The 25,778-nt window shown below is 42.0% G+C and overlaps 1 protein-coding gene across 1 annotated transcript; it reads right to left on the bottom strand.

Annotated features, from left to right (window-relative positions):
- Positions 1–1,223: 1,223 nt before the first annotated feature.
- LOC139473577 (taurocyamine kinase-like) lies at positions 1,224–23,209 on the bottom strand. The gene is made up of 13 exons (XM_071256233.1): positions 22,985–23,209; positions 19,827–20,086; positions 19,199–19,347; positions 18,491–18,656; positions 17,776–17,959; positions 16,898–17,037; position 13,004; positions 8,416–8,577; positions 6,138–6,397; positions 3,980–4,128; positions 3,379–3,544; positions 3,036–3,219; positions 1,224–1,904 (listed from the first exon to the last, which is right to left on the bottom strand). The coding sequence occupies exons 1-13, from the start codon at positions 23,133–23,135 to the stop codon at positions 1,744–1,746; spliced, it is 2,133 nt and encodes a 710-aa protein (XP_071112334.1). The 5' UTR covers positions 23,136–23,209; the 3' UTR covers positions 1,224–1,743.
- Positions 23,210–25,778: the final 2,569 nt, after the last annotated feature.

Here is a 25,778-nt window from a genome sequence, read left to right as displayed (position 1 = left end):
TTTGTATTATCTATAAATAAACCTAACGTATAAAACCACATGTACCCTAAGATATACTGGTACCACGAATTTATCTTAGACACGTTAAATCTGCCATTGTAAAAGAATTGAAACAAATTGTAAATTGAAAGAATCTTGTACTGTATCACGGGACTTTCATTGACTCGGAAAAAGCGTGCTGCTATTTGCTTCGAAGCAGGGGTTTGAAGACTTCTTAACCTCCAGCTTAGAAATTTCCCTGCTGTCCCAGGGGTTGTCACCCGAGGGGTTAATGGTGTGATGTACACAGTGTGCGAGCCTATTCCGAAAAGTCAGGCTCACCGAAGGATCGGTTGACAACGAATTTCTCCGACATTCATACATACCCGGAATCTATGTCCGAAGTTCCATTGAGTAAAACCCTTTCATTCAGCCATTTTGACAACTAGCAGACGACACTCCCGAGTTACTTCCCTTTACCCAATGCATTCGATTTGAACATCCGTTCATTTTAGCTCAACAGTTCTTATGCGAGATGTGCAAGTTACCCAAGATGTGTTACGATTGATTTCTCAGGGCAACATGGAAAATAATTGCCCCATCCCTAACCAATCAGAACTAGTATTTCAATGTAAGGTGAGACAATATTTTGTCGAGATCCCGTTAACCAATAAGATCGACATTCTGACATGGAGGTATGATAAATATGTTACATATAGGGAACAAAACGTGGGGATCATAAGTATTTTAAATATCTACATTTAAAGATTTGTTCCGTATTTATTATCCATTGTTGCATAACTGGTATGCTACACCGCTCGTGTGGTCGATGGTAAGTAGCAATGCATTTATTGGGTTACCACCCTCAGTTTACACTGATATGATAAGTGGGTTACCGAGTCACACTGAGCGATTACGTTTGATTTTAACATGGCTTTGCACAGTGAGTGAGTTGGGTTTAACGCCGCTTTTAACAGTATTCCAGTTATATCACGGCCTGTCAGCTTAATGTGGGAGGAAAGCCCGAAGTGATGCAGGTCTCGGACTTTTACCATTTTGATAAAACCCACGAGCACGGGTATGGATAAAGGTGTTTGACATAACCACCTTGTGATACCATTAATCCGAGTATAGTGCCAATGTGATTAGTTATTGAAGGTATGTAAACTCAACTTCGAGAAAATATGAATTCCAATTCCTGATATGACTGAAGATATTGACGTTACAAAAATACGAGACAGGTCGACATCCATAACAATGTTTTATTTGTAATGATTTAAATACTTGCACACAATCCTCATTGATATCACGCTGCAATGGAAAAGAAACACTCAAGGATGTTGGTCCCATGGAAGCTTATGTGACAGGATTGGCGCAGCCCGTTGATGAAGAAAACAAAACATTTAGCACTTGGTAGAGGTACCAACATTTACAGGTAGGACGGTCTGTGTATTAAGTTTTACAGCTCTGAGAAATCATCTGCGGTCAATTCTAATCCATTAACAAAAACTGACGCCGCTTCTCCAACTGTACGATGACAGGCATGGCCATCAATGATGACGTCAACTAAGCATTGTGCTCTTCTACATCCTGTGTAACGCTGTATAAATGCCCGGTATTGGTATCCGTATTTGGGAAGATGTTTCCGAATATTCAGAATCTTTGACTTTCTGAAGACTATTTCGAGATAAAGCTACAAGCGTCACACACACTCAATATATGTACAAGTTCGGTATCGTGTTGGAATGTCAGAGTTGCGTAGATCTACTTCTTAGCTGCTGCCTCAAGTTCTTTCTCTTTCTTCAGGCACGCCTCTACTCCCGCCCTCATCTCCTCGACGGCCTGGAACTCCGTCAGACCAAGACGACGCTTGTTGGAGAGGTCGTAGACACCCCCGACACTCTCAGTGTGCTCGCCGTGGATACCTGAAATAATGACATGTCAGTATAGTAGCTTATACAAAATTGTTTTAAACGTAAATTTCACAGAGGTTTTCAGACAATCCACTTATGCAACATGAGATCAATCACTAAGCCTTGAAATCCGGAAGCGTTTGAAGCTTGTTCCGGAATGAAGGAAGTCTTCTGAAAGCACCCGGTTTTTGTTACATGAACCTGAATGTTTGTTTATTTGTCAGCAATATTTGAGCTATACGACGGCGTTCTAAACAGACGAGTCTGGACCAGACATCCAGTGACTGACATGAGTATCGATCACCACAACTGAGATTCGATGACATGCACCAACCAAGTCAGCGAGGCTGACCACCCGATCAGGTTAGTTGCCTCTTACGACAAGCATAGCCGCCTTTTACGGCAAGCATGGGTTGCTGAAGACCTATTCTAACCCGGATCTTCACGGATGAATCTGTCTATGGATACATCACCATTCCTTACCTTATGATAATCTCCAGTTCTCTTTCCCCTCGAAAACTAATCACCTAAATCGCCTATCACCCCTTTATCAAAGCTGTCTAATATCCGAAAACGTCCCGGTTTTGTTTTTGAGACGACCCCTGATTTATTTATGACACTAGACTTGTTGGTTTTGAAAGCCCTAGAGTTTGGGCAGTTTGGTAAGACTCCCTATCTAAACTAATAAATGTTTTCCCTCTATTTCTCTATGTCTGGTTCCATGGCAATGGCTTTGCACGAGTAATGCATCGTGGGCGTAGTGTTGGAAGAAAAAATGCAGCGTCATTTTGTTATTTTCTACGATGCACATCAAGAATTTACTCAAATTGACTTTTTTGTTGATTAGATGTTTTATGAAGACTACATATAATAATAACGGAAAGGCATGCGCATATTTCAATAGTCCGTTTCTGACTTCCCTCATAGGACTTAAATCTGCATTTGTTTTCGTTCGCATCTTTGTCCTGTAAAATTGTAGAACTCCATGTGACTGAAATATTACAAACCATAGGTAGGTAGATCGGGAGTTGCTCGATATTTAAACAGCAACAGAATGAATCAGTCTATCTTGTTTTTACAGGCAAAAAGCATTTTTTCTGGCATTTCAGACAGTATTTTTACTAGTCTATAAAAATACTTTACCTCTTGGCTGGATGTTGAGTTTCTCGCAGAATTCCTTGAAGTCAGGCTGTGCGGCCAGATTGGGGATCTTCATGTGCACCGAGGCACGGAGAGCTGTGCCCAAGTTGCTGGGGCAGAACGTCAAATACCCGAGACCCTTCCTCTTGGCGAATGAGAGACCGCTTCCCTGCATTGTCGTGATGGCCTAGGATATTGAAAGAAATGAAGTAGATGAAAATGTGTTGCAACTGGAAGTGACCTGCATGGAAAGACTGAAGCTTATCGAACCATAAATATGGTTTCTTGTTGACTGAAAACAAACTAAATCAATTTGCTTTTGTCTATATTTATTGAAATGACGTACATTCACCAGCCTTCTGTAGACAGCTCCCAAGTCGCCGCCCTTCTGCATGGAGATGAGACGGAGATGGTCCTCCTCGTTCACCCAGACAAGGAAGGTCTTGTCGTTGTTGTGGAAGATGCCTCTGCCAGAAGGCCAGTCGTCGTAGCCACTGGCATCTCTCAAAAATCTGGTCAAGAAATATTTTTTTGTTCAGTTTGGAGTACATGGTATTTGAAAAATGATTGTGATCCGTGTAAAATTCATTAGGCAAAGTAGACAGGGATATGGAGAAATCACCAAAATCACCAATATTCCCACTCCGGACATGACAGTAATAGGCCAAGTGACCAGGTCACAGAGCCCAACAACCTAATCCTATTTGATCGCTTCCAATGCTTAGCAGTTGGGTATCCGAGACATTCTATTAGAACTGTAGCTCATTGTCACTCCGAGTGGATCTTCCGCGACCACTTACAATCCACGGCCTTCTAGAGTACACAACTGAGACCACCCGCTATTTACCTCGGTCAAATGTCCGCTCCGCGTGGTTTGGAATAGTTCAACTCTCAAGGGGCTCAATGCAGGTGACCTTGAACCCCGTTAGACTTCACTGCAAACGTACCTGTCATCATCCTTGAAGAGGAAATGGTCTTCAACCAGCTGTTTCTGGTCCTCCGGTTTCATACCGTCCAGAGGGTAGTACTTGCCAGCCAGCTCGCCAGTGAACTTCTCGAAGGCGGCCTTGGTGTCCTCTTCCATCTTTAGACGTTGCTGGAATTCACAAGACAAAACTTATGGCCATGAACAAACAGTTATTAATCAGAAACGTATTTTCAAGATTACAAGTTCAGGTACAGGCATTTCTACTCGAAGCTAGTTCGATCAAAATGATCTAAACGTATAAATATGGCTTCATTTGGACAAGACAGGTATTCATATCCCAGCCCTTTTTAACTATTTGCACCACAAAAAGTATGTTATTTACCTCATACCGGAAGTGAGTGTGGCTTAACGCCGCTTTTAGCAATATTCCAGCAATATCAAGGCGGGAGACACCAGATATGGGCTTCACACATTGTACCCATGTCAGGAATCGAACCGGGTTTTCCGCGTGACGAGCGGACGCTTTAACCACTAGGTTCCCCGACCGCTCCTCATACCGATAGAGATACATCCTAAAGCTTGTAAGTACAACTGATATGATTGATGATCAAACCAAATTATTCTCCGATGTTTTAAATGTTTTCAACAAGTTCAATACTTTAAATTGCAGATACAAAACAATATTCCCGAATTGATGTATGGTGGCAGTGATTGTGATTGTAATAAACACTGCATACGAATGTTAGGGTATAACGTCACCATCAACCAAGTCCATAAGCCAGAAAATCGGATGCACAGAACTGCCTCTCAGAACAAGCATAGGTTCATGGGATCCATTCTAATCCGAAATTCCAACAGGGTTGAGTAATGATAAAAGTGGAACTATCATACTGTCAAATGTTTTGACATTGTCTTGTGACATATCCAATTGGATAATTATTGATGAATGATATCTTGACTGGAGAAGTAAGACAGCAACTGGTTTAACTCCATGATAACGGGGGTGAAAACAATCACTACAAGATGAGTATTTCCTTAAAGGTCTCCCTCTTCTAAAGACAAATATTCTGGTTTTAATTAAATTCACTTGCATTCCTGTAGAATCACAGTGTTTCCTACACATTTATTTCTTTTGAAATTCTAAAGCAGTATCGGCCATTGAAAATATGCCTATGAAAAGTCAACGAAGTTTCTGTAAAATATACCCTTAGTTTTGGAGAGGTATGCCTGTGAAACTGTAGCATGAAAATGATCAATTGATGAACATCGGGATAAAGAAATCTGCTTTAGAGTCGTGTGTAATTATTAATGTAACACCAGCACTTGTCTTTTATCCAGAATATGTCAGATATACCACTAACTATTTGGGGGTCCCAAGTTTCCCGATTTGTGAACAGCACATTACACTTCCTCCCCATTCTGTTCAAGTAACAAGTATCCTGCTAGCGAGTCTAGCGAGTGAGGATTTAATAAGGTGCTCTGTTGAGTTTAAAATTCCATTATCAATTCCACTTGGCCCAGGTGAATTGTTACTTTTCAGATTCAATGGACTATCAAAATGTCTTCATTAATGAAGGGCAAATTCATTTCATCAACATTTTCTGCAAGAGCCTGTTCTATAATTATGTCATTGATGGATGTACTATAATAAGTTACATTGTCAATGTGTGTATTCTTAAAGTGATGTGTCCACTGATCTATTACAAAACTCTCAGAATAGCAAAAGACACCATTCAGCACTTGCATGATGTGTATACCAATTTTCACAAAGAACGGAGAGGCGGTTGACTTACTGTCCGGAAACGACACAATCCACTCATACTAACCACATTCCAAAGTATTACCTTGGAAACGTGACAAACACCACATTTGAACGGTTTCAGAGTTAAAAGACCCTTCTATCAACTTCGTTTGGGTTGAGTAAAAAAGAGCTCTAAGTGCTATACATTTTACCCTGTCTTATCAACGTATTTCCAAAATGGCAAGATCACGAGGCTTTATTTCTCAAAGCAATAGAACAGAAAAACTAGTTCAAACTTATTAGCAACCATTTGCCAATGACTGTTCCAATAAAATCAGGATATTCTTGAACTCGCAGGAATGTAATTAAAACCGGCGAGGATCAACGTTCCATAGCCTTGCTAAACCATGGAATTGTCTCTCTGACAAGGACTTACCTCCTTGGTCAGGACGGGTGGGAAGCCGTAGCTGTCGTGGCTCCTGCCGACACGGACGCGGGTGGACAGGATGTAGTCGCCAGATGGGTCAAGGTCAGCAAACTGGAGTTTGTCGAGCTCGCCCATGTCTGGCTCTGGGTGGTCAAGCTTCTCGACCTTGTGGTAGTCCTTGATGACTGCATCGAGGACATCGGCAAAGACGGTGTAGCCCTCGGGGTCGCAGGCGTAGATGCCGACACCGCTTTCAAGGTTCTTGCATCCTAAGGAAAACGAAGGTATGTGTTGATACTCTCACAACTTAGCATCCCAATGTAATACTATAATATGTTGCGACGAGTTGCATTCTCCCTTTCAACGTCTGCTACTAGTACAAGCATTAAGTCAACATTTGCAGTACCTTAGATTGTCATCGAATGGTTTGGACAGTAAATACTTTGAATTAACTCGAATCTGTTATTGGCCCTATGATTTGGACAGCTGGTAGGTTAGTTCCAACTCTTGCAAATACTCACATACTACCTCCTACAAATTTAGAAGTTACAATGATCTTGCCTCGTGGTGTGGCGTGTTTAGCAGCCTTGCGTTCTGTCAAGCAATGGATGTTATTTGACCACAGTAATAAACGCCTAGATAAATTGTTCCCATTAAAAAAAACCCAATTGTGCTATAAGACTTTGTACATGTAACAACCAACGGTACGTTAACAAAACTTAACGGCTGTTTTCAGCTGGGAGTCCGATAATTTCAATAATTATTTCAGCTGTATATTAATTTGCATATTGGTTATTTTAGTTTGTTTTACGCCGCACTTGGCAATATTCCATTCTGGGTCAGACAATCCTGTGATTTGCACCATCAAGAACGATCACACGATGGCATGCATCAAACAAATCAGTGAGTCTGACCACCCGATCCCGTTAGTCGCCTCGTAGGGTGGTCGGGCCTTCAGCCACATCGAGTCGGGCAACGGAAGGAAAGTCACGTGAATCAGAGCGTGGTTCGACGCTTACAATGTGTGAGTTCCTGTCCACCTCTGCTCCCCTACTGTTCATTCTTCACATGTACAGTACCGTGAAGATTCGGGATAGAATAGGTCTTCAGCAACCCATGATTGCCGTAATAGGTGACAATGCTTGCCGTAAAAGGCGACTAACGGGATCGGGCGGTTAGACTCGCAGACTTGGTCGATGCATGTCATCGAACCCAAGTGCGTGGATCGATGCTCATGATATTAGTCACGTGATTGTCTGGTCCAGATTCGATTATTTACAGACCGCCGTCATATAGCTGGAACACAGCTGAATGCGGCGTTAAACCAATCAACTAAAGGAAACGGACAAGTGTCGATGAACAACTAAGGGGGGCAACTCTAGCCACCATTACCTTCATCTGAATTTTTACTGGCGTTTCAATTAGAATAGCGGAAGCTAGATGTGCCGATTTAATTAGCAATGTTTGCTAATGCCTTCCATGTTATATGCTAGGTTGATTTGGGCTTTTAATCTTCCAAACAGTTTCCGCATAAACATAAAACCAACAATTTACCTTAGAACAATAAAACTCATGTGTTACCGATTGTTATCACATTTCTCAAGTCAATGGCCATCATGGCGGCTCGGATCGACTCGAGGATTGGGCGTGGTAGCCTTACATTTCGCAAACCGGGTTTGATATCTGCAATCTGTCACTTCTCACGAGGTGAATATTCAGATAAACCAGTCCAACATACCAAATTATAAAAAAAAATCGTTGAATATCGCTCTACTGACCGATGGTTGCTCCACTAGCCAAGCCATCATTTTTCGATAAAATGACCGTGTTTAAATGGCAGTGTCCTCGAATCTGTTAAAATCCGCCATTACCACTTTGTAGAAGATCGAAGTGTTTGATGGTTTTCTTTTCGAATTCATACAATCAGCCCAGATTTCTCGATCATTATATTTGATAAATATTAACCAGTGTTTCAGTTTACTCAAGACGCTAATCCACAGGCGGGTTAAGAAATGACCTCCATCCGAGGTCAGTAGTTAAACAGGGTGGAAATAGTAGAATGGGAATTTCAGAAACGTGTACAACTACACTAAAATATATGGGATTTTATGTTCTAGCTCTTACCGTTCTATGGAATATTTCAATCAGATACCTATAGATTGATCCAGGTAAATTTGCGAAAAATAATCAAAACCACATTTGACAATCATTTTTAACGTTATTGGATCATAGCATATCAATTGTTCACTTTTACGCAAATTGCACAGTTTGAACAAAAATCCCTCACCTGATCGAATACAATCTGCAAGAGTCCCTCCAAATTTCGTCTTTTTATCCTTGAGGGCGTCAAACCTTGCTTGGGTTAAATTCTTTTTCAGAAGGGACTTGCATGTATCCGAAGAAGCTCCAGAAAGTCGGGTCCATAACTCCTGCAAGTCAGCGTTCCCGGCTGGGGTATTTCCAGATGCTCCCTTGCTCATCTCGACTTTTGACTTGTAATCTGAATACATTTGGACGCCGGCTCTTATATACAGTGCACAAGGTTGCCGACACGCGGAAAGCGCTGTTTGGGTCAACTAGAGCTCTCGTCCTATCGCAGACGGCTAACACACCCGCTGCCTAGCAACAGCACAAGCGACGATTTGAAATGTCGTCTGCTTTCGTGGCGAATACGGTAAAAACGTAGTCTGCAGTTTGGAGCAAGACAGGACGTTTTTGTGTGTGGTTATCTTGGGTCCGGCAGCGGGTCTAACCGTTTCAGCCGACTGGTACTCGCACACGCTTAAGGGACGTCTAGTCTCTATACCACAGAGCCCGTTGTGCGTTCCTAGCCGTCAATGTTATCCTCTAATCCCCTAGCTACCGAGTTCGACCGGCGTATTGCGATTAGACGAGGGAACGTATGAGGTTTCGCGTCAGGCTATCTGTTATTCAGCGGGTAAAAGGTTGGAAACACAACACCACCGACACGCTTAAACATTCATAAACACTGACGGGTTTAGACCCTTGTGAATAAGACAGTAATAAATTTGAACGTAAATACATATATAATACATAGAGGTGCACCAGGTATTCAATATTTCATACATCAATTTCACATTTATTAGTTGATACACAAATAGAAGTTTACTACGGTCAAATAAAGAAACGGAAGCAAAATGTAGCACAATTACGAATGAAATAAAAAGTAAATCATTAAAATTGTTTAAGAGTCCTAATTATACATAAAATTATTCCTGATTATCTCACCACGTGTGTCTCTCCTCCGCTTGAAGAAGTTACAATGCGTGCCGCAGTTCACGTTCAGCTCGTATTGACCCGGATGTCACGCGGGAATGCGAGCAGCCAAACGCTGTTTGAGGGATGCCCTTCGTCCTGTTAGCATACGATGAATGGAAACGCAGTGAAAGGATCATGAATCTCGTGCGCCACGTGATGTGTCAAAGTGAACTGCACGCGCTCAACGCGACTCTTGACGCGATTTTGTACACTTGGTTTTCTTCTCTGGATTTTTCTTTTCAGTAAATGGCAAATATCAAACGGATGATTTTGTTTGTTTGTTTATTGTTCAACGCCGCAGCCAGGAATTTTAAGGCTTTATTGCGGGGGTCTGTAAATAATCAATACACCAGTAGTTGATATAAAGAACAGAGTCCCACGCCGTTGGGGGTTCGACATTGCGCCATGAACCAGATCACCCGATTCGTCTGTCGCCTTTAACGACAAGCATTGCTTTAAGGGGATAAACGATACCCCCGAATTCCCACATAGCTTTCAACTCATGTAACTTTATCGATTGTCATAACTTAGGTAAGTTACACCTCGGCTGATAATAGGATATCTCAGGGTGCGTATTTCAACGTGATTCTGGGGCTGTGGGGTAGCCTAGTAGTTAAAGCGTTCGCTCGTCACGCCTAAACCCAGGTTCGATCCCCCACTTGGGTTCCAGGTGTAAAGCCCATTTCTGGTGTAAAGCCCATTTGCTAAATGCGGCGGAAACCCATACTCACTCACTCAACGTGATTCTACCCGGTCGCATCTCGGGTGATACGTCATCTGTACTAACATCCTGGTTCAAAAGTACACCATCAGCTAAGCCGATACATTTTCACGGAAATGCAGACAGAGATATTTCCGTATCAAAATAATATGACCACGGGACAGGTTTGTTCAGTGCAATGTCCCTTGTGACAGGATAACAAAGTTTGTTTTGAAAAAATAATGGGAAAATGTTGTTTGAAATGAAAGTAACAGCAAACAATAATATAACATATTTATTCACTCGCATGCATGCACTAAAAAATTGTAAAACAAAAAATTGAGTTTGTATGCATGTTGTATCTCTCTCACGAACCGGGGCGGTCGGGTAGCCTAGTGGTTAAAGCGTTCGCTCGTCACGCCGAAGACCCAGGTTCGATTCCCGACATGGGTACAATGTGTGAAGCTCATTTCTGGTGTCCCCCGCCGTGATATTGCTGGAATATTGCTAAAAGTGGCGTGAAACCATACTCACTCACTCTCACGAACCATCATGTGCACGTGGTTGAGATGGGTCAAAATGGTCTCAATCACATGCGGTTGTGTAAATGTTCATGCTATTAATGGCTGGAGAGGTTGAGCAACCTCTGGGCAGAAACGTTCACGTCCTTGAGTGATCATATCGTGTTACTGCAGCGTCGTAACAGATACACACCCGTGAAGATACGGGTTAGAATAGGTCTTCCGCATATGGAGTCTTAACAAACTGCCGAAACTCCAGAGCTTTCATACGAACGAGTCAACAGTGTGATACTAAATCAAGGGAAGTAGAGATCGTCTCAAAAGCAAAACCGGAACGTAAACGGATATTAGAAAGCTTTGATAAAGGGGTGATTAGGCGATTAAATGAAAAGGAAAACTGGTGATTATCAAAAGGTAATGAATGGTGATATGTTCATAGTCTGATTCACCTCTGAAACTGGGTTAGAATATGTCTTAAGTAGCCCATGCTTGTCGTAAGAGGCGACTAACGGGATCGGGTGGTCAACCGTGCTGACGTGGTTGATGCATGTCATTGTATCCCAATTGCGTGGATCGATGCTCATGATGTCATCACTGGATTGTCTGGTCCATACTCGATTATTTACAGACCGCCGTATAGCTGGAATATTGCTGAGTGTTGCGTTGAACAACAAACAAACACACACGATACACTCTACCACTCACAGGGCAGGTGCGTGTTAGGTTACTGTCACGCCGCCACGATGTCTATAACGGTAGATCTGATATACTAGTAATTATATTCGAAATGAATAATTATGTATGTAAAACATGTACGTATATTTGAAGTGTATGAATGTGAGGGATGCAAGCATGTGAAAGGTGTATATATTTGTGTGAGGGGAGTATGGATGTGAGGGGAGTATGTTTGTGAGAGGCGTATCTTTGCATGTGAGGGGAGTATATTTGTGAGAGGAGTATGAGTGGGAGAGGAGTATGGGTGGGAGGGGCGTATCTTTGCATGTGAGGGGAGTATATTTGTGAGAGGAGTATGGGTGGGAGTGGAGTATCTTTGCATGTGAGGGGAGTATGTTTGTGAGAGGAGTATGGGTGGGAGAGGAGTATGGGTTTGGAGAGGAGTATCTTTGCATGTGAGGGGAGTATGTTTGTGAGACTAGTATGTTTGTGAGAGGAGTATGGGTGGAAGAGGAGTATGGGTGGGAGAGGAGTATCTTTGCATGTGAGGGGAGTATGTTTGTGAATGGAGTATCTTTGCATGTGAGGGGAGTATGTTTGTGAGAGGAGTATGGGTGGGAGTGGAGTATCTTTGCATGTGAGGGGAGTATGTTTGTGAATGGAGTATCTTTGCATGTGAGGGGAGTATGTTTGTGAATGGAGTATCTTTGCATGTGAGGGGAGTATGTTTGTGAATGGAGTATGGGTGGGAGAGGCGTATCTTTGCATGTCAGGGGAGTATGTTTGTGAATGGAGTATCTTTGCATGTGAGGGGAGTATGTTTGTGAGAGGAGTATGGGTGGGAGTGGAGTATCTTTGCATGTGAGGGGAGTATGTTTGTGAATGGAGTATCTTTGCATGTGAGGGGAGTATGTTTGTGAGAGGAGTATGGGTGGGAGTGGAGTATCTTTGCATGTGAGGGGAGTATGTTTGTGAATGGAGTATCTTTGCATGTCAGGGGAGCATGTTTGTGAATGGAGTATCTTTGCATGTGAGGGGAGTATGTTTGTGAGAGGAGTATGGGTGGGAGTGGAGTATCTTTGCATGTGAGGGGAGTATGTTTGTGAATGGAGTATCTTTGCATGTGAGGGGAGTATGTTTGTGAGAGGAGTATGGGTGGGAGTGGAGTATCTTTGCATGTGAGGGGAGTATGTTTGTGAGAGGAGTATGGGTGGGAGTGGAGTATCTTTGCATGTGAGGGGAGTATGTTTGTGAATGGAGTATCTTTGCATGTCAGGGGAGCATGTTTGTGAATGGAGTATCTTTGCATGTCAGGGGAGTATGTTTGTGAATGGAGTATCTTTGCATGTCGGGGGAGTATGTTTGTGAATGGAGTATCTCTGCATGCGAGGGGAGTATGTTTGTGATTGGAGTATCTTTGCATGTGAGGGGAGCATGTTTGTGAATGGAGTATGGATGGGAGAGGCGTATCTTTGCATGTGAGGGGAGTATGGGTGGTGAAAGGGGTGAAAAGCAGCAAGAGCCCCATTCCACAAAGCGATCTAATAGTGCCAAGGTGATCATAACTCTCATACCTTAACATAGGCTTACGACAGTCCACAAATCGATCTAGTAGTACCAAGGTGATCGCAACCCTCATACCTTAACATAGGTTTACGACAGTCCACAAAGCGACTTTATAGTGACAAGGTGATGGTAACTCTCATACCGTAACACAGGCTTACGTCAGTCAACAAAGCGATCTAATAGTGCCAAGGTGGCTATGACAGCCCTTTACAGTTAGTATGATGTTTAGTCTAATATTATTCCGTAATTTGCAAAACCAACAGTTTGACTAAGCTCCTTTGAATGCCGTTTACCGATTCAAATCACGAACAAAATGCTACAACATGTTTTATTAAACCAAGGTTCATAAACTGACCGAACCTTGGATTCGAAGCCACAATCAGTAGATCCTGACATGTGTAAGGGACACAACCCTGTACAGTGGCATTGGTGATAAAACAAACAAACATAAGCATTACAGGCATAGTGGAGTTTCAGCAGGTCATACACTTTAGTTAAGCAGGTTCCTATCGGGTTGAGGGGTGGGGTAGCCTAGCTAGTAGTTAAAGGGGAACTAATCTAACGCAATTCCCCGGGACTGGTTGATGCCTTTGTTATTGTTTTTTCCCAGTGAGTACCCGGATGTAAAGCAGAATTCTAGACTAGTTCGCGACCTCTGCTGCGCCATTCGTAAGAGCATTAGTCACTTTTATGGGTAGTAATAAGGGCGTATGGTCATATTGATCAACAAAATGAAATACAGTTTTCGAGATGATAGGGAAATGTAGGTATATTTGTGGGTAGCATCAGTAATGGTGACGCAGTTTTGATAAGTCACTTGCTTGGTTATTTTGCGATTTTCGTTTACACTATTTTGACTTGCAACACAAATCTGTTGTCATGTTTGTCGGCCCTTTTGATCGTCTTAATCAATCTGGACAGATTTTTTAGTCAAAATGACTGAAATATTTACACATTTTATAAATTGCCTGAGAGAATCGTTGGCTCGTCACGCTAGAGACCTGGATTCAGTCCATCACATGCGGTAAGCCAATTTGTTGTGTCACTCGCCGTAATGTGACTGGGAAGTATCATTAAAAGCGACTGTACTGAGTCACGAATGCATCCTTCCTTACTTACAAATAAACTACTGGCAGACGCAGTTTCATCCGGGCGCCATCTCGTGACCTAAAGGGCTAGCCTACTACCGGGTCAAGGATGAAGCTATTGACTGACCTACTGAGAAGCTTAGGTATGATGTCAGTGTATGTAACCTATATAGACACAGAACAATCATTCTATCTGCCGTTCCGTAATTGGATACTGAAAAATGTGAAAAGCTGCTTTCTCCTTATTTCATTCGTGGACGAGATAGGTGAGGTGAAATTGGGTTTAACGTCGCGTCCAAGATTATTGCACTAATATAGCGACGTGCATGTACGTGTGTGTGTTTGTGTGGCTGCTTGTACTAGTCCGGACTGATGCCGATTTAAAGTGCTAGCTCACTGAGATACCATGCCGCAGTTTAACATGAATACCCCACTCAGACACAGTATACTGACTCCCAGCCGACTAGTCCTTGTTTTAGCCCCTTAATGTCGAGCGCCAGACAGGGTAACAACAAGTACCATCTCTTAACGTATTTTGGTTGGACGAGATAGAAATATGTTATTTCTCCAAGTTGTGTGTTTCTCGGTTTCCTTTTTTCTAAAAAATGTAACATATAACATTTATTTGATCAAGAAAATGTCATTCTTTAAATCCAGTTGCCACCCCTAGTCAAACTCGCGTACGATGTCCTCTAAACTGACTCCACTTAACACAGCTCATAAAGATAAGTCTGGGTGAGATATGGGGCGATTAGCGACTGTGTGGAGTGTAACCCAACTTTTTTATAGGTTTAGTTATAAATGTTTGCAGGTAGTTGTTTTTTACGGCAGAGGAAAGATCAAACGCAGGGAGATCCCCTATGGGCCCGATCATGTAAATATTTTCGTTTTTCGTTCCGGTGGAAAGATTTAATTTTATACATAATTTAATATGTAATAAAGATAGTATTTAAACTATTTTCTGTCACTTGGTAAACGTATTTTCTTTTGTCGAAAATCATAAAAAAAATAGTTTCGATCGCTAACGTTTATGTTTTGTTACTTATTGTAAACGACCCGTGAAGATCCGGGGTACAATAGGTCTTCAGCAACACATGCTTGCCGTGAAAGGCGACTAACGGGATCGGGTGGTCAGGCTCGCCGACTTGGTCGATGCATGTCATCGTATACCTATTGTGGATCGATGCTTATGATGTCAATTACTGGATTGCCTGGGCCAGACTCGATTATTTTTCAGACCGCCGTCATATAGCTGGAATATTGCTGAGTGCGGCGTGAAACAACTAACAAACAAAGTAATTGTAAACACAATATGTTTGTTAGTGACCGGGTTTCCTTGAGATCCTTGAACCGGGAAGCGAGGGGGAATTGGCGCAATCAACTTTGATGTAAATCCACAAGAACTTGTAACATTAACATTAAACAGTACATCGAGTGTTTGGACGCTGTAAGGAGCTTACGCACACACCGAGTCATGTTTATGCCTTCTGGGCATATTTTCCACGTGAGGAATTTTTTATTTTTAGATTTTACGATATATCAAAACTTAGCTTGAAGGTCCTAATGAAAAATTATAAATACGGAGAGCAAAAGGTGTTATTTTCAAATATTTTACTTTTTGAGAATTAAAGTTGTGTTGAATATCTTCCGCACTGCTTGTGTGTCCTTCCGATCCAGGATGATGGATGATAATTATATAATAGCTTTGTCCCATTTATGACACTGAGGTTGTTTAGAGGAGTTGAGGACAGGAAACAGTGTAATTTGGTCACAATATCTTATGCAGTATGTCCAGGAAAGTACATAGCTATTTTAAAGCAACTGTACACATCGTTTTTGTCTTGTAGCGTCACTTTCGTTGAAAGTGGGCGCCGCGTCGATCCCGTACTGACTATATCAACCCGTGAAGATTCCAGGGTAGAATAGGTCTTCAGCAACCCATGCTTGCCGTAAAGGGCGACTATGCTTGTCGTGAAAGGCGACTAACGGGATCGGGTGGTCAGGCTCGCTAACTTGGATGATGCATGTCATCGATCCTAACTGCGTGGATCGATGCTCATGATGTCAATCACTGGATTGTCTGGTCCAGACTCGATTATTTACAGACCGCCGTCATATAGCTGGAATATTGCTGAATGCGGCGTAAAACAACAAACCAACTGAATATACCTGTAGAGAGGACGCTGTTTCTGGGCCCATATCGACATAGACTGATGGCAGGTGCGGTGCTCATTTTGTGTCCACATCTTCGTGTTGCAGAGGGGATTTTGGCTAATACCAACCGTATTATTGCTGTATATGTGGCGTTAAAAAATATCAACATTGTAGAAAAACATTGTATACATTCCCTGGTCCGGACAGCCGTTAATCCGATGATTACAGATACGCAAGGTTCTAAGGTAAACATAAACACCACACTATAGGCTTCTCTTCGTGTTTTTATTCTGGGGTCATAAAATAGGGTTTAGATACAATAATCCTCGTTGATATCACAGGACACTATGGAATAGCCCCATAAGCTCCTACTCCAGGCAGAGACACCAAGATGGAGCCTTGTCCACCCGTCCGTCCGTCCGTCCATCGACACCGGAAGCTGACTGGACGGTCTGACATACACACTGAACTAGGTAGCACTAACACTGGTCATCGTTGGTTTCTTGACCTTTCACAGTGGCCGGCTAGTGTCCACCCGTGTTGGGAAGGCCAAAGACTTGCATAGCCAGTTACAATGAACTAATCACGTGGAGAGAAAATGAGTGGTTGGGAGAAGGTAGGTATCCCTAACTGTAGATTCAGATGTTTTGGCTTCCATGGTGATTTCCGAGCTGTGGGCACAAATAACTTAAAACACACGTGGAATTATTTACAAGTTCGCTGCACAATACTGCCTTGAGTGGACGACTGGGTGAGAGTTTTTGTGGTTTACTTCTTTGCGGCGGCAAGTTCTTTTTCCTTGGCAAGACATGCCTCGACGCCAACGCGCATCTCCTCGACAGCCTGGTACTCGGTAAGGCCGAGCCGACGTTTGTTAGACAGATCGTACACGCCACCGACACTCTCGGTGTGCTCGCCATGGATACCTGGAGAAGAGAAATGGTGTTATGGCTGATATCTATTTTTGTGTCTTATTATCGAAAAAATATTAATAATAATATATATTCTCGGGGGTTAGTCTTCAAAATATTTATTTTTTCGTCCAAAACATGTCTATTTCGTTGTTCCAATCATTTTAAGAGAATGTGCCTTCATTTTATTATTGACACCACTGTGGCCTATGGTGGTTGTTGTCTAATGTTTGTTTGTTGTTTAACGCCGCACTCAGCAATATTCCAGCTATATATATGACGGTGGTCTGTAAATAATCAAGTATGGACCAGACAATACAGTGATGACATCATAAGCATCATCTACGCAATTGGGATACGATGACATACATCAACCAAGTCAGCGAGCCTGACCACCCGATCCCGTAAGTCGCCTCTCACGACAACCATAGTCGCTTTTTACAGCGAGCATGTGTTGCTGAAGACCTATTTTACCCCGCATATTCACGGGTCGTCTTATATATAAATGTACTTGGTCCATAACATAAAAGGTAAATACATTTCTAAATCTTCTCATTTGGGAGGCTCGGGAGAAGGAAAGGTTATGAAAACGGGGTAATCAGTTCGAGAGATAAATTCTGCCAACAAAATAAAAGTCTTTCAATCTTCGAATACAATTAACCTTTACCGAGTGATCGAACTATTTTTATCCTTTATTAAAAATTGAATAAGAAATAATCCATTAATTGTGACGAGAGTTAAAGGAGGATTTACCTCTAGCTTGGATGTTAAGGTTATCACAGAATGACTTGAAATCAGGCGAGGCAGCCAGATTGGGGATCTTCATGTGCACGGAGGCACGGAGAGCTGTGCCCAAGTTGCTGGGGCAGAATGTCAGGTAGCCGAGACCGTCACGCTTTGCGAATGAGAGACCACTTGCTGTCATGGTGTTGATAGCCTGCAAAGAAAACCAGGAAAATTGTTAAACAGGACCAGAGCTTAAAACGTATCTTGCTCATGCAAAACCGGTTCGTTTTCCTTAAATAGTTACATGTTATAGCTAAATTATTCTGGCATAACGGGGACACGGGTGGCTGTGCAGAGTTGCGTCCCTTGGGCACGCCAGAAACCTATGATTTTGGGTTCGAATCCCGGTTCGCCCCGATTATGTTTCTAGGTTGTCAGCACCATACCCGTGCTCGTGGGTTTCACCGAAGTGGTAAATGTCTGAGACCTGCGTACTTCGGGCTTTCCCCCACTCATTAAGCTGACACGCCGTGATATAACTGGAATACTGTTAAAAGCGGCGCTAAACCCAACCCACGCACTCTGGCATAACGCAACGTAGCTACCGTTTCATTTTGTTTATCCCCGTTTTTACAATAAAAGGGTTCTTGGAGTTTATTGTATTTCTTTCATTAGTTTTACAAAAACATGTTTATCCACAGATCCCGCGTAATCTTTAAAGAAGAGTTGAATTTTGACCTACCACGACGAGTCGCTTGTAGACTGCGGCCAAGTCGCCACCCTTCTGCATGGAGATGAGACGGAGATGGTCCTCCTCGTTCACCCACACAAGGAAGTTCTTGGCGGTGTTGAAGAAGATGCCCCTGCCGGAGCACCAGTCGTTGTAGCCGCCGGCGTCTCTCAAGAATCTAGAATAATTAATATCCAATAACATTAATAGGTAAGAGATGCGCAAAGTACGTCAAACGGGTGTTCTTCATATATCAACAGTCAAAGCTCCCATAAAAAGGCAAATCCTTTCTCCACCTTAACAGTCCATCTATCTTATACAAAGAGCCGATGTTCAAAATTTTAACATGTATCTGTTCTTTAAATTCGGTTTCCATGGCGCGAGTACGTTTAGCTTTATGTCACTTTAAATATTCTTTGCCACGAATGACAATTGTAGCAAGAATCGAAACTGAGTCGTTTGGGTAACGAGCTGACACTTATGTTCCCCTCGACCACCCCTTACATTGTTAGGAACGGGTGCATAGCTACACACCAATAGGCTCAGTGCTTCTCAGAGCTAAACACAGGAGGGGTATCCATTCCAAGGATCAGGAATGGAGTACACACCCAAACCACACATCCGCCGCACATCGAGGGGCATCTCCCTCTTTCCACCAGGGCTTCTGTAAGGGAGAGGAGTAATTACAGAGGACCCATTCCTGTAAACAGGTGTACCCACCTGTCGTCATCCTTGAAGAGAAAGTGGTCCTCGGTCATCTGTTTCTGGTCCTCCTTGGACATGCCCTCCAGAGGGAAGTACTTGCCAGCCAGCTCGCCAGTGAACTTCTCGAAGGCGGCCTTGGTGTCCTCCTCCATCTTCAGACGCTCCTGGGGTGCAAAGTTTATCATTCAGTACCCACAGTTAGACACGGACAATCCTTCAATACCAACAGTTAGAGACAGACAATCCTTTAGTATCCACAGTTACACACAGACAATCCTTCAATACTCTACACTTCGACATAGGCAATCCTTCAATACCCACATATAGACACAGACAATCATTCAGTACCCACAGATAGACACGGACAATCCTTTAATACCCACATACAATTCTTCAATACCTACATATGGACACAGACAATCCTTCAGTACCAACAGTTAGACACAGATACTGTAGCATTAGTGTGAGTGTCTGAGTTTTGTTTAACACAGTTTTCGCCAGTATTCAAGTTGTATTACGTTCCGTGGCTTTGTTTTACATCTAGCATCCAACGATTAATGAGTGTTGGTAATATCTCATGACAATTCTCAGGCACCCCATCCTCCTAAAATATCAAAAAATAACGTTGCCCCTAACTACCAACCTGCTTCGTGAGGACGGGTGGGAAGCCGTAGCTGTCATGGCTCCTGCCGACACGGACGCGGGTGGAAACGATGTATTCGCCAGATGGGTCAAGGTCGCCGAAGTTCAACTTGTCAAGGTCACCCATTTCTGGCTCTGGGTGCTTAAGCTCGGGAACCTTATGATATTCCTTAATCACAGCATCGAGGACGTCGGCGAAGACGGTGTAGGCTTCGGGGTCGCAGGCGTAGATGCCGACACCGCTGTCGAGGTTCATACAGCCTGAAAAATTAATCATCAGGTTTTGAAAGAATCACAAACACATGAATTACAGAATAAAATGAAATTAATACATGTTGATGTTATATTTACGAGAGGATGTGTAATCGCGCCTTCAGAATGTGTTACCTTGCTGATAGTGTGACGCAACGCGGCGCTGGCATAATCAAACTAAGTGTCTCTCAATCTTGAATTGGTTTATTGCCATTTCAACTTAAGTATTAACCTCGTAATCGTGTTTCTGGAAAATAAGGCCACTATCATAATAGAATTCGAAGTCATGATTTATACTTTTATTCATAAGTAGCTTTTCATATTGTATTGCTCAAATAATGCCTTTTTAATGCGTCGTGCTATCGTCGTTGTATGTTCATTCATGTTATCCTGTATGTGTGTCTGTATTTATGGGGGCGGTCGGGTAGCCTAGTGGTTAAAGCGTTCGCTCGTCACGTCGAAGACCCGGGTTCGATTCCCGACATGGGTACAATGTGTGAAGCCCATATCTGGTGTCCCCGCTGTGATATTGCTGGAATATTGCTAAAAGCGGCGTAAAACCATACTCACTCACTCACTGTATTTATGATACATGTATCTATGAGCTTCTCTTAAATATAAACCAAATTCCCAAATCGGGTAATGAAGTATTATCTTGTCTTATCTTATATGCAAAAGGATGTTCTGACTCGATTATGTAGATATAGTCGTGAAATAGCTGAACATTTACTGTGACGCGAGGCAACAATCTACCCATAGTCTTGCTAATGAGGGGCGGTCGGGTAGCCTAGTGGTTAAAGCGTTCGCTCGTCACAACGAAGCCCCGGGTTCGGTTCCCGACATGGGTACAATGTGTGAAGCCCATTTCTGGTGTCCCCCGCCGTGATATTGCTGGAATATTGCTAAAAGTGGCGTAAAACCATACTCACTCACTTGCTAATGAATCATTCATGTACCTATGCTTTTCCTAAAGCTAACACGAGGATCGGACTGTTGTTATTCTGTGTATGTCATCTTACCACGATAATATGGATCGTTGTTCATGCTATCAACCCTTGTTACTGGCCCCGCTTAAAGAGCATGGATATTGACAAATGCGTCGTAAAACAACATTCGCTCAATCACTCACAAGCAGAGACTAGACTGATCATCTGTATATTTAAATCCGATCATTTGCAACTTTTATATTCCTTCTGAATTAAATTGTTGAATACTACTATTGTCGCTGGTTCAGACCCGTGAAGATCCGGGGTAGAATAGGTCTTCAGCAACCCATGCTTGCCGTAAAAGGCGACTATGCTTGTCGTAAGAGGCGACTAACGGGATCGGGTAATCAGGATCGCTGATTCGGTTGATGCATATCATTGTATCCCAATTGCGAAGATCGATGCTCATGATATCAATCACTGGATTATCTGGCCCAGACTCGATTATTTACAGACCACCATCATATAGCTGGAATTGGAGTGCGGCGTTAAAAAACAAACAAACTAATCAATATGATTTTCTCGAAGTAGACGGTGACCCTCACTTAAGCTAATAAGCCCTCAAGGTCATGGTAATGAGAGACGTGCACTGAGGTGTTTTCCAGGTGAGCTTCAGTCATATTATTTTAAGAGTATACATAAAACATTACGGAGACATGAGCTCGATTGGACTTATAAGATAATTTACGTCTCTCAATTGTACCTAGCTATTTATTCGTAGGGATTAACGTACTTCAGCGAGAATCACTCACAAGTCTAGTTAAAACATAGGTCATGCTGTGCATTAGTCGGTCTACTAGACACTACAGAATAAATTCAAAGGAATTCGACTCAAGTATATAATGATTTGGCAAGTCTAGATTGCCTGAGCCCTAAAATAATTAAGCAATGTTTTAGGCTCCATTTGGATTTTATTTTCTATTTTGTAGATATATTCAAAAAAAGAGATTTCTTAACAATAATCTTAGTCTATCTGTGCATCAAAGCGAAACTGTCATGCATATTCTTAATTACATATGCACTAGTGTTATCTTGCATATCTGTACAAGTTACTTTGCCCATCACATGTCGAGTGACCTTCGGTCCATAACGAGGTTGGTTGTCATGCTACTAATTATAAACTTGTAGACAAGGAATCCTATGTCAGCATTAATGATAAATGGCAATGCATGATGAGCACGGTACATGGATTCCGTAGAACGTACATGGATATCCGTAGTAATAGATATGGTGATCACTGTCGCGTCTACCAGCTGAACACGAGTGAAAGCAAACTCGCCGGCAGCACAGCGTGGGTTGCTGTCTATATACGGGCATCGCTATGGATGCCGCCGAAAATAACACCGTGCTAACACCGGTGTGACAGCCGATGCCTCGTGCTACACGTGCAGAATGCTTGGCTACAAATGTTGCAGAGAATATGGGTTCACAGAAGAATATTGATATTTCATATGGAAGAAATGTTAGATATCTCCCACTGGTTGCAAAGGGTTGGTTAAACTCAAAGGGAATGGATTATTTAGAGATTATATATACTAGTACTGTCATATCACCTTGTAATTGTATGAAGCTGCATTAATAAAAGAGGGGGCGATACTACTGGACGAAAGACATATCAAAGACATGACGTATGATTCCCAATTTACTAAACGCTACACAGATTTAAGGAGATTTCACCTTTTGGATGACCCCTGCAACTTTATCAAGTTTACTGACTACCAGTCTAGCCAATTCCACACTGGTACCACGCAACCTAACTATCCATTCGAAAATAAAATCAATATTTAACATTATAACAGAATATTAAGTCTTTCACAAGTTTATAATTATACATTCAAATATATTCACACCAAGACTTGTATTTCATTGCATGGGTTGGAATGCTAAGGATTCATTTCTATTTCGATTGAATTCAACCAACCTGATCGGATGCAGTCAGCGAGGGTACCTCCAAATTTCGTCTTTTTATCCTTGAGTGCTTCATAGCGTTCCTTGGTAAGATTGTTTTTCAGAAGGGATTTGCAGTCAGCAGCCCCATCGAGCTTTGCCCAGAGTTCTTCAACAGAAGCCATGGCGAGAGTTTGAGAGAGGTCGGTACGAAGCTAGTAAGTCCACAAGATCTCTGCCTAAACCCTCAGTCCCCTCTTCCTTATATACAGGTTGCCTGGTTACCGTACTACGTACGACGGAGGCTTCTGATTGGCTGAAGGAAACAAGCGGTGTACCAAGTAATCGGCACTTATCGACTGTCGGTGGACTAATGCTGGTTATCCAACAACGGTGCCTTTGCTGCACGTGGATTATGTAATTAATCACATGTTCAGGTTGGACAACGTGTCAAACATGATTCGGTTATTTATTAAAATTTTGTTATCTAAATAAATGGGTAAAGAAATATATCATTCAGATAACTCTTAGCTGAAACCGGAAGTTCGCCCTGCTCCGGAAGTGCTAGTATGCAAGGGTTTGATTACGATGTCGAGATAGCTGACATGTTAAATAGTACACCTTTCAAGATTGTTGACTTTGGAGAGATGTAATTTAGAATTCATTTGTTAAACTGATATAGAATCGAGTACACGTGTGTATATGTTAACATATTGTAGCTCCGTTTAGAATACGCCTTTTATGTTCTAGTCTGTCTTACAGTCCCTGAACCTTATTATTTTCCGAAGACCCTGCCCTTACTGTAATGCTGAAGATCTAAATGAAGCAAGTCTAGATTTCCACAGATTCAGGTTCTGAATCGCCAATCTCACATTGGCTCCTTTTCAATTTAAATGGAGAAGTTTATTTCTATCAAAATTACATATGACTAAGTTTCAATCTATTCATGCCCATATAGTGTGCTAATTAACGAAACGATGATTATCAGGATGTATGCATGATTTATGATTAGGGCCAATTTATTCCACAGAAATACCAGATGATAAATATGTAAAACATCTGTTGTTATGATATTGTTATTACGAGAGTTTGTATCACTGAGTAGTGACTGTATTTCTTTAAAGCTCTTGCTAGAACAGAAGAATGGTTAAAGCATGTTCTCATTTCCTTCGCCAAATGTCTCGCTATGTGTGTAATACATTTTTATTTGTATGTTCAGTTGGATACAAATTAGTTATTATGAATTTAGTTCTATCAGTGTGAAAATTGGAAATCGATATTTTACTCGAGTTAAATAACAGGATTATACATTCGAAATTACTAGTTATTATAAATATTATATCACGTAACTTGTTATCTCGTCTCATGAATAATATGATATAACTTTGTCAGCCAAATATCTACTTTGTGTATTTTGGCTGATTGGCTATTCACAAATGTGTTTGTTTGTTTGTTGTTTAACGCCGCACGCCGCAATATTCCAGCTATAAGACGGCGGTCTATAAATAATCGAATCTGTACCAGACAATCAAGTGATGACATCATGAGCATCGATCTACGCAATTTGGGATACGATGACATGTATCAACCAAGTCAGCGAGTCTGACCACACGATCCCGATAGCCGCCTTTTACGAGAAACATGTGTTGCTGTGTTCTAATTATAACCCTGATGTTGACGCAGCTATTTCACAATTCTAGTCGTCACACTGAATTGTTGTTCTAATATAATATAGTTGCAGATCATAACAAACTGCTACCCAAACACAGGTACGTCAAACATGTCACGTCCTTAGATTATGATGCTTTTGTTTAAAACAAATATTTTTTGTCAATATTATCTTGAGAAAGATATATACTTTTAGTATACGTTAGACAACAAATTATATTTTCCACCTGAATCTTCCGGGACATATTTATAATAAGCGACCAAACCCTTTCCATAATCATATGATGTTTGTTTGTTTGTTGTTTAACGCCGCACCCAGCAATATTCCAGCTGCATATCGGCGGTCTGTAAATAATCAAAGACATTCCAGATATTACCATAATGAGAATCGATTTACACAATTGGGATACAATGTCATGCATCAACCAAACCAGCGATCCTGACCACCCGATCCCGTTAGTCGCCTGTTACGACAAGTATAGTCACCATTTACGGCAAGCATGGGCTGAAGACCTATTCTACCCCGGATCTTCACAGGTACATAATCATATGAAATCTCTGCTCAAAAGCAGACTGTTGTACGCTTCTGACTCTATCATGAAGCCAAGATTTCGGTATATGGCATCCCTCTATCGTCAACGCTTCAGCTTCAACAAGACTTAAATATGTTAAGGTTTTCGCATGATTATTAAAGGCCCATGTGAACATTTAACACATTTAATATAACTGCAAGCGGTGATATGAAATGATTGATTATGTCCGCCTCTGTACCGCAGCTGGGAGTTGTACGTGACAGTCTGCCCGATCGTCACACTACACCACAACAGCTTATCAATGTGGCGTGTGTCCTAGCAAGGTGCGGCATGAGTCATTCAAGACAACACGTAACCCGGTTTTGGAACAAAGTATGGTGATGTCACTCTGCCCTTGTATGATGCAACACAGAGAGAGAGAGAGAGAGAGAGAGAGAGACAGACTGTCCAATGACAGGGCCGAGACATATGTCTGTCTGTGGTAGGACGTGTGTGGAGGGGTTGGGGTTGGGGTTGGAGTTGCATAGGCGGGGGTTTGTATATAGTGTTCTGGGTTTGCGGGTGTGTATATTATATTATATATATTATTATATATAATTATAGTGTTCTGTGTAACCCATTTATCAG

This window comes from Haliotis cracherodii, unplaced genomic scaffold (assembly GCF_022045235.1).
Source record: "Haliotis cracherodii isolate W230 unplaced genomic scaffold, xgHalCrac1.p SCAF_3, whole genome shotgun sequence".
Taxonomy (NCBI): Eukaryota; Metazoa; Mollusca; class Gastropoda; order Lepetellida; family Haliotidae; genus Haliotis; species Haliotis cracherodii.
The sequence above is the reverse complement of the archived record's forward strand: the minus strand, read 5'-3'. Positions and strand labels throughout refer to the sequence as shown.